At 35.6% G+C, this 16932-nt stretch overlaps 1 protein-coding gene across 2 annotated transcripts in view; it reads right to left on the bottom strand.

Moving 5' to 3' along the window:
• CYP7B1 (cytochrome P450 family 7 subfamily B member 1) overlaps positions 1–16932 on the bottom strand; it is a 205449-nt gene that overhangs the window by 23795 nt on the left and 164722 nt on the right. For both annotated transcript variants that reach the window (XM_073018126.1, XM_073018125.1), the window contains 3 exons: positions 13623–13759; positions 4952–5539; positions 4261–4467 (listed from right to left, as the gene is read on the bottom strand). In XM_073018126.1, the coding sequence (XP_072874227.1) occupies positions 4261–4467; positions 4952–5539; positions 13623–13759 (932 nt within the window). The remainder of the gene's footprint in view (positions 1–4260; positions 4468–4951; positions 5540–13622; positions 13760–16932) is intronic.

Raw genomic sequence — 16932 nt, forward strand, 5'->3', positions numbered from 1 at the left:
CATTTGAGAATCAGTAATACATATCTTATAAAAAATAGTGGTCAAGGTCTCCAGTCCATTTCTAGAGCATTTTTTTCTGAGGTGACAGTCATTATAGGTAGGCATTAAAGTTAGATCTGGCATCAACTTCTGGTTCTGCCACTATCTAGCTGTATGACTTGCATTAGTTAAGTCATGTTTCTGAACCTCATTATTCAATAATTGAATAAAAATACTTGACAATTAAATAACCTAATATACCTAAAACAACACAGTGGCAGGCACATATTCAAATAATTATTAATATTATCATTCATAATATCTTATCTTGAAGCCAAAAATTCAGCCAACTGTATGATCCTCTGGCCCATGCTGCCTGATCTTGCCCACATGCACATCATGCCTGACTTTGTAGAACTGAGATACAAAGAATTCCTCTCCTCTGTCAGCTGGGATAATGAAAAAAGATCTCAAGGGCTCTGGTATCCGACAGACCTGAGGGGAAAAGCATGGGTATGGTCAGAAAACCTGAGTTAAAGACCTGCCTTTCTCCTTTATCACCTCCATGATCTTAGATGAGGTATTTAGCACCCTGAGAATTTTCTCATCTGTAAAAGTGACGAAATAATAGCTGTCACTGTCCTCCAGAGTATCCTGATGATGATGACATAAAACAATGTCTATAAGATTACTTTGGAATATTGAAATCGTTAATATATTTAACATGGATTGCATCTAATGAGCATTATTATTTGTTATTAAAGGACCTTAGTATTTTCCTTTCTGTATTCCTGTCCCACACCAACTACTCACAATTGGCTTCAAATCTCTCATAAAATTTCGATGTGGACTCACTTCAAGCTCACACTTCTAGAGTTGTAATTTATAATACTCTTTTTAAAAAAGTATTACAGATTTTGCCCAGTTCCAGTTTTAAGGCATCTCCCTTTACTTTAATATCCCACAACTGGACCATGTTTACAACTTTTCTCAATTTGAGAATATGTCACTGAACAACATTAGGTGTCTGCAATTCACCTGAGCCATGTGACAGTTTTAATATATCTTGACATTCTAGAGTATGTTTGCTCTTTTCACTGGTGAGTCATCAAAAGAGCGCTCCTATGAGGTAAGGTAGACTTGAGCATGATGTTCATAAATAATTGCAAATGAAGAAAACAATATAAACTACATAGGGACATCGCAGAAGTTAAATGTCCTTTTGGTGATAACAACAGATAACATTTGTTGAGCCTATACCGTGTACCATTATACTAAGTTATTTATCTGTTATTCAAATAAACCATTAAGAAGTGGTATTCATCAAGCTTATTTGCAACTGATTTATCAAAATTCCAATTTTGAGAGCTTTTACTCCTTGCATTATCTTTTTTTCTTATCTTTGTCTTTCTGAATTATCTTTTCTACTTTTCTTTTTCCTATATCTAAAACCTGCAGTTCTAAATATTAACTCCACCCCAGATTTTTTCTGGGATAACTGAAAAATTCTTACTTTTCCCTCAGAGTTTCTCAAACTTCCATTCTATCAGCAATTTTTTCCTACTGAGATTTAAGTGCCAAGTAACAGTTACTGAAATCTCATATCTACCAACTTATTTTAAATTTTCATTTAAATGTAATTATAGAGATCTTAACTAATTATTAATAGATAAAATGTTTTACTGAGGTCATGATAAGCAGAATCTTAACAAGATACATAAATATGGAAAAAACGTAGAGTTGTTTTCTTTGCCTAAAATAAGAGTAGAATAGTTTTAAAGAGAGATTCTCAAGAGCATTGAAAAAAGGACAAATCTATCATAACCTCTTATAGCAGATGATTGCTTTAAATTACTTAAACAGACTTTGGCAGTTCCTTCTCAACCCTGCTTTATAACCAAAGTGTGCTGACATGCAAAATTTCTGTAAAAAGAAGAACATCTTTTCTCTTTGCTATAATAGTGCCAAAATCCTACTTCCTGGAAAAAGTACAGCAATCATTTTGTCATTGTTATCTTTTTTCCTCTTATAATGATAAAAGTTTAATTTTTTTTAAGACATTGCATGTAAACTACATAAAACTGTTTCCTAAAGAAGACAAGACGAATAAGCACATACACACATACCACGTGGCACATGGTAAATATTTGTGTACGTCTTGCCTTTGCACATATAGTTCATGCTCTTTCAATACGGAGAAATACAACTGAGCTATGACTATCTGCAGAGGTTATTTGTTATGTAACTAATTCACATATAAGTTTGCTCTGATCTGCATAAACCTTCTATCTTTTGAAAGAAAAAACATACACATTATTTTCTAGATCACAGTCGGCCCCATCATTTTAAATTCTCGTAATGAACAACACTGGCCTCTGCTGGTAACCGAGGTCGTGATGAACCATCCAGGCTGCTGAAGGTACTGCCTTTATCTAGGTGGATCTAAACTTGCTTGGAATTTTTGTTGTTTTTATTCATTCATCAATGACAGGAGACTTGTAAATTTATGAGGGATCCAACAGTGAAAATCTCTAGCTCTAGCTATGGGCTTAAATGGACTCAAATTATAACTCTGGAATCTGCCATTTCTTCTGGTCTAATACATTTAAATGTTTCTGCTTTAATACTGAAATTTAAAAATGATTTTTTAATAGCAAAAAGTTGAAAGTAAAAAGAGAGTGGATGAATTACAACTAGATCTTTTAAGAGTAGTAACTATACAGAACACAAACACATATTCCTTTTAGTGTATTTGCCTTACTTCCCAATATGTGTCATCTTATTCATAAAATGCAAGGGAAACTGCTTGAATATATGGGAAATGCAACCTAGATCTTCATAGAAAGTATAAATATGCCAGAAAATACTGTGTATCCAAGTGGAGCAACTACCCAAAATTTACACAAATGTTCTGTATTTGTTCCCCAATAATTCTGCAAAGAAAAATAAAAGAGCATTTGTATTTTAGTAATGTCGAGATTTTTTTAAAAGAAAATATAAAATGTATTTGATAACCTATGCTAAAGACACAAACTACAAGGCAACACATTTTTCCTAACTGACTGCCAGTATAAGGCATGCTTTCTGGCATTGTCTCAATAGGCCTTAGCCTAAGAAGAGAGAACAATCTCTAGAACACTTGGACCATTTTCTTAAATGGCCACTGATGGTGAACATTGACCAAACCTGGGAGGACTTTTGCTCCTGAAAGTTCCCATTAAATAACCTGGAACATATTTAAAAGATAAAAAATTGAGACCAACATAGACTAAAATGCTTGCCTACATTGTCAAAGGAATAAACAGAAATATGTGAACATTTGTTCCTGCATTTGTCCAAAGAAACTTGGAATATTGTACCCTAAAGGATACTGCAGGATGAAATGTCAATACAGAAAGAATAGAGAATAACTCATTGGTATGGAATTTAACTTTGGCAGTAGAAGTTCAATCAAGGAATGGTAGTGAACAGCCTTCTCAAAGTAGTAAAGGGGAATGAAATCTGCTGCGATTAAAAGCTCCAGTCATTGAGGTACAGGCCTATGTAGAAATACAAAACAACCTTAGTGACTACCAGCCTCAAACATACTTGAAATAGTGACCATGTATATCTCATGAGTCAGTGAATATTTTATAAAATATCAATGTTTCACAGGAATAGTTTGTAGTTGTTGCTTTTCCTTTTATTTTTCTCCCTTTCTCTCTTCCTTCCTTCTCTCCCTCCCTCCTCCCTTTCTTCTTTTCTATTTTTTCCTTCTTTTATTTTTTTGTGGGTTTAAATCATGAACTTCCAATGGAAAACTTTTTTCTATGTTTTTGAGAATCACACATTCCATAAAACGTCTAACCTGTGCTTGAAGATATAGACATTATTTTAGGCAAGAAATATAATTTGCACACAGGGTGTCTTTTTTGCAACACTTTCCTTTTCAATCCCTAAATACTTCTTGATAAGATAGTGCGGCAGTGTTGGAAAGCATTAGCACATCAACAGATGCTCAGAATCAAATGATTTAATAGGCATAAACTTTTTCTCAAATAATTGCAAAGCTTTGGTTTAGCCTTTTGCATACCTTGCAGAGTTAATTACCTAGGCCTTAATGTTTACATGCAATGAGAGTATCTACGGCTATAAACTACATAATTTATAATTGATGTAAATGGGTGTTATTATGTCAATTAGGCAGCTGTGTCCTCTACCTCTTGGTAAACAGCTATGAGTGATAAACTGAGTTTGCAGAGAGGTACCTTCTTTTCTTCATAACGGATAAAAATAAATTACCTAGGCAGATCAGGCTGTCCAATTGTTCTCTGGTGAGGTAGATGGGAAATCCAGACCCTTTCTTTTGACCTGTTGACTGCAGCAAACGGTCAATTTCGTCACGCACTGCTGCCATAGCTTCTGGGTGCCGCAGAAGATAATACATTGCCCAGAACATAGTTGGAATAGTGTTTGCCACAGAGGCCCAGAGAAAGCCTAAATGATGTGCTGGGAGAAAATAAGTGAAAAGGAAGATTAATAGCGTTTATTACACTGATTAGATTTGCAGTGTGCTAATTAAAAGATGTTAGGACACAGACCCAGCCAAGGATCAGTGCATGCTAATGAGAACCAATAGGCTTCTGAAGTCTAATTTTCTGCTTAATGAGAATAGTTTAAAATGTAATGTGTATGGGGGGGCGGGGTGCTGGGGGATGAGATAAGAGGAGTAAATGCAGCTTAGTTATACTCTTTCTCATTATCACCATTAAGTATCTTGTTTTACCACCTCAGCAAAAAAAAAAAAAAAAAAAAAAAAAAAAAAAAAAAAAAAATCAATTATCATACAGGGTTATATCAGAGTAAAACATTTTATCATTAGCCAATTAGAAAGAGCATAAAAAATTTTCAAGGTCACCATTTTGTCTTTTTATTTCAGAGGTCTATTGTAAATTATTTTGTTTTAGGCAAGTACTCATTCAGAAGTTCTTACCTCCTATTTCAAGGTCCTCGTGCACATAATATTTCTCCAGGACATCTTGCCTGCTTTGAAAAACTTCTGACCATCCTTGCATCTTGGCTAAGTTTTCTGATGACAAGCATTTTATAATTTTCTTCCTAATAGACTTGACATTTCCTAGAAGCTCAATGGGTATGTTGGATACTAAATATGCAAACTTGTCATCAAATTTTAAAAAATCATCTCTTAGCTCACTAATAAATTTGTTGTCACAAACAAGAACTTTTCCATATATAGTTGTAAATGTGATCTCAAATATTATTGAGCTGCAGAATGGATACAATTGTGCCGTGTCCCAACTTGTTGTTTTTAATAGCTGGGATTCAAACACTTGTTTTAGATTCTGCATCATGCTTTCCAAGAGTATGTCCAAAGATTTGCCTTGCAAAAATTGATAGCAGAGGTGAAGCTCATCATTCATGTCATGATTTTTTTGCAACTGACTGATACTAAATGCTTTCTCTAATAGTTTATTAGAAAATAATCGAAAGCTTAATTGTTTATGATTTTTTATCACTAGCTGGTACTGGAAGGGGTCCAGGATAAATGTTATGTACTTTCCTAAAAGAGAGAGAGAGAGAGAGAGAGAGAGAGAGAATATAAGTTCATTTCTTAATAAAACAGAAATAAACACCATGAGTTTAAAAATATTTTAATCAAAATTAGAAAGACCCTAATACCTAAGACACAAAGTTTAATACAAATCCATTTTATTTGAAGGTACACTACATGTTTCCTTTGAAAATGAAAGATGGTGGAAAACACTCTAGAAACATGAAGTAAAATATCCTGAAGTTCTTACTAACCTTTAAAAAGATGGCTTACTCTTCCAATTTTTATTCTAACTAAAGTACCTGAATATTTTAAATATCCTTTAAATATTCTCATAATCCCTGGACTTCAATACTTCTCATATTTTTCCCTCAATAAAGCAGAAAACAAATTGGCAACATGCCCTTCCATTTCTGAGTATTTATACTTCATAAAGAGCTTTTTCATACTTAGGTGTCATCTGAGTTTTGTTCAAATACAATAATTTTAACTCACATAAGTGACCATACTGTATGGAGCAGGTACTCACAAATAAATGTCTAATTCAACACTAGCAAAAATCCACTAATGCCAGCATTTTCACTTTTATAGATGAGGGAGATTTAATAACATGTTCAAGGTCACATACTGACTTGTGACTGACACAGGAGTCCGAACTAGAACACATCCACTCATCCATTCATTCAGGAATTCATTCACCATTCACCACATTGATTAAGATCCGGAATCTTGGTTGGATCCCTTTCCTCTCGAGATACAATGATGCAGAGAAATCACTGCATCCTTATGGATTGTGACATGGCAGAGGTGAAACACAGCAAAAGGGAAGCAAAAAGTGGAGTTTGCTTCAGTTGGCCTGGAGTTATCATCAAGGTCTCTTTGAGGTGATGACATTTACCTTTTCCACATATCAGTGTTACCCAAACATCAATTTAAAAACTTGGGATGCTTGCAAAAAATACAGATTACTGCAAGATTTTGATTCAGAAGGCTTGGAGGGGGTCCCACAAGTGTCCTTTTTGATAAGGTCCTCAAGTAATTCTTATAAGTAGGCATCTTGAGGAACACAGTCATACTATAGTTTGTCTCTCAAAATTGGCAGAGACCTTGGAGAATTGCTAGCTTACCCTCTGCATTTATCAGCTGATAAAGTTGAAGAAAGTCAAGAGATGTTAAGGGTCAAGACCATGCTGCCATTTTCAGTGGCAGACCTTTGACGAGAAGTTACTCACCATGCACTACTCTTTGTCTTCTCACTAGAGTGCTGTTTTAAGATTCTTTCTAATTAGAAATATCAGGTAGTAATCAATAATGACATTTAATGTCTTTCCTGTACAGAACAGGCATAAACTTTAGATGATCCTAAGAACATTAACAACTACTTATTTATTATTTTCATGTCATTATTCCTGTTTGAGTCTGTGTGTGTGTGTGTGTGTGTGTGTTGCTTTGTTAGTGGAACAACTTCTCACTTGTTATTTGTGGTAACTCAAATGGCATCATAGAAATTTAATTCAGTTTGGTGCAAGATATTTCAAATAAAGTTTTGAAGTAATTTTCAACCTAATCCTAGAAACAGATGAATATGTTTTTGTTTCACAATTTTGAAACACAACTTAAGTTTTTAATATACATGAATATACATGTGCTATGATTTATTTTCTAAAAATGACTCAGATGACTTAAATTGTATTCACTCATTTTCCCCTTGATTAATTCAATAATGTGAGTGGATCTAGGATGCCAGTAAAGCTAGAAGTGGCTATTCATTCTGGTCAGATCCTAAAGCTGTCTTCTACAAGGTAAACTAAATTTGTGTGTGTGTATGTGCTCTGGGGAGAGCAAAAAGGATTCAACCCAATTTAAGCATATTTTTATGACACCTGATTTATCATAGCCACTTAAATAAAATTGCCAGCATCTGCCTGACAAATAATTGAAAAAAATCAATTCTCTTATTTTGCAAAAGATATAATTTTAGGCAAAGTTGTGTATTTTCACAGGTGGTGATTCATACTTTTCTCCTTTCATTAAATAAAAGGATTCTGCTAAATATCTTTGGGGTTATTTTAAATTATTCCCTAATATTACCAGAGTGTATAAAGGATTCAATTTGTAAAAAACACAATATTTAGAGAATATTTTGAATTTTTTTCTACAATTTTCTATATTAATTTAAATCTAAGTGGAAAGACAAAAACATATTCAGACATGACAGCATGAGCTACCTGTTATTGGGCCTACTGAAGTAGAGGCTGTATACATGTTATATTTTTTGTTTTGTCTACAATCATTACAAATACACCCATTCATTCTCTCTCTCACTCTCTCTCTCTCTCTGTCTCTCTCCTTCTCCCTCTCTCTCTCTCTGTCTCTATTTCCTCCTCTCTCCTATCCCCACCCTCTTGGGAATGAGGGTATGGAAAAAAACAATGAAGTTAATTTCAAATAAAAGGAATAAAAGTTGAATGTGGACAAAATGGTTCAAGTTAGCAACCAATTACTAATAAATTGCTTTTAAAAAATGTAAGCAGTTGTTTGTATATCGTTTCTTTATAAAAATCAGTACTGATTAGCTTCGTTTTTCTGTAGATCTAATCTCACTCCTTTCAAGGCTCTTTTCACACTAGGATCTGTGTTTTCTCTTTCTCATTCTTATTTCAGTGTCCTTCAACATCAAGGCATTATGTTTTACCTGCTATCTTTTTGATTGACATGTGAATTGCTTCAGAAGAAGACATTTTGATTTTCCGGATTTTACTTTTCATGTGGGTTTGGAAGTACTAATAACCCTGGAGATGTTAGCTGGCTTTCCAACTTTTAATCTTCAGTATAAACAATTTAAGCTAAGTTTTCCAAAATTAATATTAATTTAAACCATCTGTCCACCATCTGCTAATGTGAGATGCAAAACCAGAGTTTCTTTGTGATCTTTAATCAGACAGTTAGGAAAACTCATATACATTCATAAAATGAATTTAAATTTCTTAACAAAGGAACTTTTCTGAAAAGGTATTCTGAAGGCTGTGTATTCTTGCAGCAACATTAACTTTTGCTCCAGGGTGATTTTATGTAAATGAATGGCCAGTGTCAGCAGGCATGTTACCTAGTTTACAAAGATCACGAGGTAAAAACAACACCCTTTTCCATGTTTTCCAAAAAGAAGAGAATGCTGTCAGCAGTTGATATGAAATATTGATTTAAAGAATTTCAGAGTTTGCATTTGTCTAAAATATAAATGTCAAAGTGGGGCCATATCTGCAAGAAAAATACAATATAAATCATTCTTAGATGCAGTAAATTTGAAGTCAGGTCAAAATTTTTGATATCTTCCTTGCCAATCATTTCATTCTCTTCCCTTTTTAGGAGCTAACTGGCCTTACAATATTAACTCTAGCATTCCTGTATAACCTGCATAAAAGATTTTACACCTTAGTAGCCTTTCCACTTCCTTTAAAATTAATTCTTTAGGAAGGTAAAGCTACATAATTCAAAGTATATTCGTAGATGTTTTTTAAAAATTTAGTCATTCATCCTAATGTCAAACAAAAAGTTTTGACATCTGGATCATTATAAATCGAATTTTGATGTTTTCATTTCAGATATTTGGTGCTATACAAAGATATATATATATATATATATATATATATATAGAGAGAGAGAGAGAGAGAGAGAGAGAGAGAGAGAGAGAGAGAGAGCCACAAAAATTGGCTGCTTGGCATAGAAATGTCCCATAAAAAAATATAACCAATGCCAGAGGATCACTTGAGACCAGGAGTTCAAGACCAACCTGCGCAACATAGGGAGACCCCATCTCTACAAAAAACCTTAAAAAAAATTAGGCAGGTGTGGTGGCACACACCTGTGGTCCCAGCTACTCAGGAAGCCAAGGTGGGAGGATCACTTGAACTCAGGAATTTAAGGCTGCAGTGAATTATGATTATGCTACTGCACTCCAGTCTGGGTGACAAAAGGAGAACTTGTCTCCCCAAAAAGAGAGACAAATTTGAATTTTAACAATTTTCATAATTAGAAGCTTTTAATCTCTGTGTTTAGTTTGTTTTACAATAGAATTTTTTAATATCAAGCTGCAAATATCGGTTGGGAGAGTGAAATAAGAGTCAACTTTGTACTTTATGAGGATGGCCACATGCACATATCCCCCTTCTTATTAGGAAGATTTCACTAGCTGCTGACAATGATGTACAGTGGTGCTTTGCTGGGCTGACATCTAGGGAAAACGATTCCGCTGCACAACCACACAAAACCAATTAGAGAACTATTTTCTGCGACAGGTCAAGAATTTACATGGTTTCTCATGAAAAGATGTACCTTTTAATTTCTTTATTAAGATGACATCCATGTCCCTTGAGACTTTTGGGGATGACAATCATTTGCTCATCATGCAAGAACATACACTCAGTGAAATCACATCATGAGACAAGAGTGGAAGACTTTGTTCTTCGTTTCACATTTTCTAAATGAGTTACTTTGCAAACTGATCATTAGAACCATATACATTAACGGGATTTCTTGACAGGAATTTATTCAACTTCTAGTAAGAAGCAAAAGGGAGGTATCGTGCACATTTAACTGTGGTTGTCTACTGTTGAGTTCAAACATAACCATGGTCAAATTATTTAGATGTTAGAAATTCAGCAAGCTTCTTGGTACCTAAGATTAAGAAATCAAGTGTCAGCAGAAATTGACAATTTTCTGAAAAGTAAATAAAGTGATTCAAATCTTCCACAACTTTCTGCACAATCATCTTAGGTTATTTTTGTACATTTTTGGTATTAAAGAAAAACTGAACATTTCAATCACTTGTTCTATCTCTTCATTAGAAACACCGGCATTAATTATTTAAAGTAAGAATAACTTTTTTTTTTAAGTGAACAATATAGTTTTGGTACCATAAAGCCCAAGGCTCACTTAGAGGAGAAGCACCAGCTCAGGCTTTTATCTGTACAGTATTCCAGTGTTTCATCAGCTCTAAGGAATTAGGGGTTTCTCCATCCAATATTCATTGAGAATCAGTTCTGAGCTCTAGACTAAATGTTGACAATAGAGAAGCTAACAGAATAATGACGGGAGACAGACAAGTGAATTGGTAATAACTTCACGATGTATTAAATGCTCTTACAGAAGTGATACTGGGAGTAATTGGACCCTGGAGAAGAGGCACCAAATATAGGAGGAGTCAGCAAAGGCTCTTGAGAGGAAATAATGTGTGACTCTGGCCTCAAAAGTTGAGTCCATGTCAGTCAGGTAAACAACAACATTCTGGCAGAAAGAACAGCAAGATAAAGAAAACCCAGAGGCCCCACCAGGTATGGTGTGTGAGGAGGAAATTTCAAACAACATGATGCATTCATGGTGTGTGAAGCACAAGGTGAGCAGCAACAAGAGACTGGGCTGGAAAGGCTGGTGGAGACCTGATCTTCGGGGGGCCTTATGAGGACTACTGTATATACTACAATTCCTCTAAAATGCATGATTGTTTTCAATTTCAATTTTTCTGAAATCAGAGTGCATACTTTTTTTTTTTTTTTTGAGACGGAGTCTCATTCTGTCAATAGGCTGGAGTGCAGTGGTGTGATCTCGGCTCACTGCAACCTCTGCCTCCTGGGTTCAAGTGATTCTCCTGCCTCAGCCTCCCAAGTAGCTGGGACTACAGGCACGTGTCACCATGCCCAGCTAATTTTTGTATTGTTATTTATTTACTTTTTTTAGTAGAGATGAGGTTTCACCATGCTGGCCAGGATGGTCTCGAACTCCTGACCTCATGATCCACCACCTCAGACTAGCCAGCTTCCAGGCAAAGGAGTAAGTTGTGATGAAACTGTCTGTCCATGTGAGAACTCAATCATGCTGATAATTTCCTCCAGATGGATCATTTCTCCCAAATACTGCATTAAAATGGTAGCACTGAAATTAAGTCACTGTAGTTTTCAAAGGTTGCCTCTGACCCTCAGCAAAGTAGTTACAGGCAGAAGAAAATTACTGGCTCTCTAAGAACAGAACACAAACTTCCAAGGCTGGTTGAAGGAAGATATAAGGGTTGTGCTAAGAAAAAGGCATGCATGTAGATGATTTAGATAAAGAACCAGAATGGGGAGTATGGAGAGTAAAGGAGGAGTAGAGTATTTCAGGAAGGAACAAGAGATCAGCATTGTCAAACCAGGTAGAGAGGTCTAGGTAGGTGGACCAGGAAATAACTTCAGCAAGGCTGAAGGCTGGTTATAGTTAGGAGAGCTCTAGGAGATACACAACTAGAGATAGCAAATATACGCAACTCTCTTGAAAGAGCTGGATGAAAAAGAAAAGAAGAAAAATGGAAAGTAACTAGAGGAGAACCTTAAGCATGATTATAACTGATGGTGAGAACCCAAGAAAGAAAAAAATGAAGATGCATGTGTGAGACAATGAATCAAGATGTACCAGCCCAGAGGAGGCAGGAAGAAAGGGTCATGGGGACAGGGAGATGGAGTGTCTTGAACATTCTTTGAAATTGGAGAAAAGGTAGTAGATCATTGGGAAATGTAGGTACATTTGGTAGATACATGGGGATCTAAGGGAGATTATACTGGATGTCGTCAGTTACCTTGTGAAGGAAGGAGAATGAACTGTGTTACCAGAGCCCAAGTGAGAGTGAGGAGTGAGACTCAGCCTCTTCTTGCACTCCCACTGGCAATACTCAACAAGCAAAGAGGTGTGGGTAATCTAGTGTGTAGAGATCAGCTTTCAGAGCATAGGCAGGACATGGAAAAGCAAAGAGAGGGAAGAGCTAGCCCAGGCCATAAACTGATGTGGAAGGTTGTGTACAATGCATTCCTTCCATCTCTCTACATGTGCACCCATGCAATGTGGCTCTGCTACTCCTTCCAGGAAGAGGTGGAGTCTCTTTTCCTGCCTTTGAATCTGGGCTGCACTGTGACTTGGTTTAACTAATAGGATATGGTGGAAGTGAGGTTTTGCAATATCTGATCCTAGGCCTCAAGAGACCTTGAAGCTTTTTCTCTCACTCCCTTGAGATGCTAACTGCCATGTAAGAAACTTTTCTTGAGGATGAAAGACCCTGTGGACAAGGCGTCCCACCCAGGCATGTGATGAGACCATCTGGGATCATTCAGCTCCCATCCAGAGTCCAGACAAGCCACACAAGTGACTCAGGCCAGACCAGTTGTTATTTTAAGCCATTAAACTTTTGGAGGATTTGTTACTCAGCAATCAATAGCTGATACAGCTACACAGTTTGGATCTTAAAAAAGGGTAAGCTAGGAACAGTCCAGCTTCTCCCAATCCTGGAATATTTGGGGTGTGTAGCAATCTTGCTGGTTTTTTTCTTCTTCATTTGTCTTGGTGTTTTGGTGAATACTTTATTAAAGTCTGAAGTGCAGTGAAAGTTTTAAAATGAAAAATACATTCTTGACCAGTGGTTGCTGGAGACTCAGAGGCAGGGAAAAAAGAATGAATAGGTGGAGCACAGGAAATTTTTAGAGGAGTAAAGCTACTCCATATGATACTGTGATGGCAGATACATGTCATTATACGTTTGTGAAAACCCAAAGAACTATACAACACAAAGAATAGACTGCAATGTAAATCATGGATTTTTAATAATTGATCAATATTTGCTCATCAGTTGTAACAAATATACTACATAGATACAGTCAGGGAAACTGTGATTGGGGGAGGGGGTATATAGGAACTCTCTGAACTACTAAATTTTCTGTAAACCTAAAACTGCTCTACAAAATGAAGAGCATTAATTTAAAAAACACATTCTAGCTTTTGTACAGTTATATATATATTTTTTCTACCATTCTTAAAACCAAACTAAACCAAACCAAAATGACAGGTGATGGCTGAAAAGAGGGGTTCCCTAAGTACCGTGAAGAGAGTTCTGTAATTTGATTTTTAATGTGAGGATCACTGAACTAAAAATAATAGTTTTCTTTCACATTAGCTCCACAAAATAAAATAAAAATATACAAATATTCTACATTTTGCCTAGAGAAAAACAGAAAGACTTTAAAGAACAAGTGAAAAATTACGTCATATATAAGGTATTAATAAAAGTGCTTCTTACCACCGAGAAGAACAGTGAAAGTGTCACCATGTTGCTTTTGAAGTGTTTTCATGAAACTTAAGGGGTCTTTTCGTAATTTCAGGACCACTCCAAGATAAGGAAGCCAACCTTTTATCAATGGAGGCTCACCGGGTCTCCTATAAGAAAAAAAAAAAAAAAAAAAGATAAAAAGAACAAAAGAAAAATCAAATCATTCCATTCTTATTTGAATACAGGTGGTTTATTTATTGAATCTAGAAGATGACTGCATGGATTGCACTGCTTCTTTCTATTCTCTTACTCAGTGATTCTAATCATAGACATGAGTTTACTGAGCTTCTCCAGTATGTATGGTTCAATGCATAACTTCTGGTGAGCAACTTTACTTCAACAGTTTTTGGGGATCAGGGAGTTTTTGGTTACATGGATAAGTACTTTAGTTGTGATTTCTGAGATTTTGGTTCACCCATCACCCAAGCAGTGTAACTGTACCCAATATGTAGTCTTTTATCCCTCACCCCAATTTCACCCTTACCCCTGGGTACTCCCACTGAATCTCCAAAGTCCATTATATCATTCTTTTTTTTTTTTTTTTTTTTTTTTTTTGAGACGGAGTCTCGCTGTGTCGCCCAGGCTGGAGTGCAGTGGCACAATCTCGGCTCACTGCAAGCTCCGCCTCCCGTGTTCACGCCATTCTCCACCTCAGCCTCCCAAATAGCTGGGACTACAGGCACCCGCCACCATGCCCAGCTAAATTTGTTTTTGTATTTTTAGTAAAGACGGGGTTTCACGGTGTTAGTCAGGATGATCTCGATCTCCCGACCTCGTGATCCACCCAACTCGGCCTTCCAAAGTGCTGGGATTACAGGCGTGAGCCACCGTTCCGGGCCCATTATATCATTCGTATGCATTTGCATCCTGGTGAGCAACTTTTTGAAGGAACTGTGTCTTGCAAGGCCTGTATGACTGCCTGATAGTTAGGTTACAATCTGTTTTATTTATTTCCTATTCTGTCTCCCGTCATCATAAGTAGGTACCTGTGACTAAGATCTCCAGGAAACGAAATCAACTGATATAATTTACTCTATGAAATTGTTAGTTATAATACTGATAAAAAACAAATGATCAGCTGCCTGATTTTATTGGTCTTTCACAAGTCATGTTATAAATGCTGCTTGATCAATTTCATCAATGAGACCTAAACTTATTTTGATTAATGTTTGTGTCATCTGCTATGTGCTTGGTGATGTGCGGTGGAACAGGCCAAATCTAAGTTCTAGTCAAACTGCTTGTCGGAAATCACATAAACAATGTCAATTACTGATTATTTTGTTTTCTCTTTAGCATATTGTTTTTATATGTTTAGACCCAGTCAAACTAACTCCACCTCATTTTAAATTCCAACTCATGTACAGGCATTTAGGTCTTTCCACAAATAAAGGTTATGAGGGTTTCTTTCTTTCTTTCTTTCTTTCTTTCTTTCTTTCTTTCTTTCTTTCTTTCTTTTTTTAATCTTAAGAACCCTTCAATTATATTATATAATAAAGGTGTAGAGGGACGATGCACTATTGGATTTGAAGTTTTTTAAACCTACTTAAGTGTACTTAACATAGTAAATGGAGATGTGTTCTTTAGGATGTGCAAATCATATTGAAGTATTTATTGTGCAATTTTTCACTGAATTGACTTATCACCGAGTTTAGAACTAGATGGCACCTTGGAGGCTTTCTTGCAATTTCTCACTTTTATAGGTAAGAGTTCTCAAGGCCTAAGAGATCAACAAGTTTTCCTAAAGTCATGAAACTATGTAAGGACAAGCTGTGTACCAGGATGCAAGACTTGGAGTCCCACAGCTGCACTCTGACTATAGAGACATTAGTCAGTTAACCTGTGGACCTAGGGGAAAAAACCACCAAAGCAGCTCACTGCCAGAGCTGACAGACGTTGTGCATGTGAATCTGAGGGCTCTTGCTGTGCCCTGGGTGTTAGATGTTGGAAAGTTTAGTTGCCAAAGTAAAGCACTTTGTTATCAGATGTCAATTAGACTGGAAATACATAATCAGAAGAGAAAGAATAATCTTAAATTGAGAACTATAAAAATCTCCATATCATTTATTTGAGGTATTATTTTGATATAGTCTTTCACAACTTTTTTATTCAAACTACCAATGATTAAGATGATTTGTTAAATTTTACTAATAATTTGCATTTTTAACATACAAAACATCCTTTGGAATACTATCAATTAAAAAACAAGTTTTTTCTTTGTTGATTTGTAATCTTAGCAAGACTAAACTTCAAAATTTCTTCCTAGTTATTTATTTGGTGAACTCAATCTGATTTAAAGTAAAAAAGGTAAAAAGAAACAAAAACAGAAAACAAAGCAATTTTACCCTAGAAAGGATTAAAATAAATATTCAAAAGAACTCTGATTCTGAAGGCCATCTGTGAAGACGACTTATGCTACATGCAGTGCAACCCATTTTGATTAATCACAAGATATTACTAGCTCAGATTTAATCAAAGATCAAGATTATGATCATACCCAGCATAGACTTTTATGTAGCTAGATTAACCCTATTAGAGGCTTTTATTTTCTCACAACCCAACGTGGTAGAATTTAACTTTGAAAATAAAACTCAGATATTTCAGGGGAAAGAATGTTAAAATAAATCCAAGTTATGATAGAAATAAAGGAAAGATTTTGCTTTCTCTTTTTAGAAGACAATTTATCTTAATGCTAATTTACAAAATGTATGCTGTTGTTTAAATGCACATACTTAGAAATAGGAAAACAAGAAACACTGCATAGTAATGGGAATCTTACTCATCATACTTTCTCCCATTATTTTCTTGAATTCAGGCTTTAGCAATGGAGACTTGCTTTTATGAGAAATATAAGAAAACCAAAGAAACCATTAATACAGTTAATTCCATATCCAAAGACTGAATAAGAGGAGACCATACATGTAACTGTAGGATAAGATCCCCAAGTTACAAACTGCCACAGCTCACATGCTATCAATGACACTTTCAAATTTGCAAGTGATCTAGTTCACCAAATTTATTTTCAAAATATTAACTCTCTTCCTTGATCTACTTATACTCTGTTTGGTTTAATGTTGCTTGAATGTTGCATTGTGACAAAGATTTAGAAAGGCTTTTTGTCATATTCTAATTTAATGCAACTAATTTCATCCTCTATGCTCTGTCATTCGGTCAAAAGCTGTATTCTTCATGGGGTTTCCACGGGGGGAAAGGATGGGACTCAGAAATCCAGGGGATATTAATTTAACATTCAGAGTTAGGGAAGCACATTAGGAAGCTATTT

The sequence above is a fragment of the Chlorocebus sabaeus genome, chromosome 8 (genome assembly GCF_047675955.1).
Source record: "Chlorocebus sabaeus isolate Y175 chromosome 8, mChlSab1.0.hap1, whole genome shotgun sequence".
NCBI lineage: Eukaryota > Metazoa > Chordata > Mammalia > Primates > Cercopithecidae > Chlorocebus > Chlorocebus sabaeus.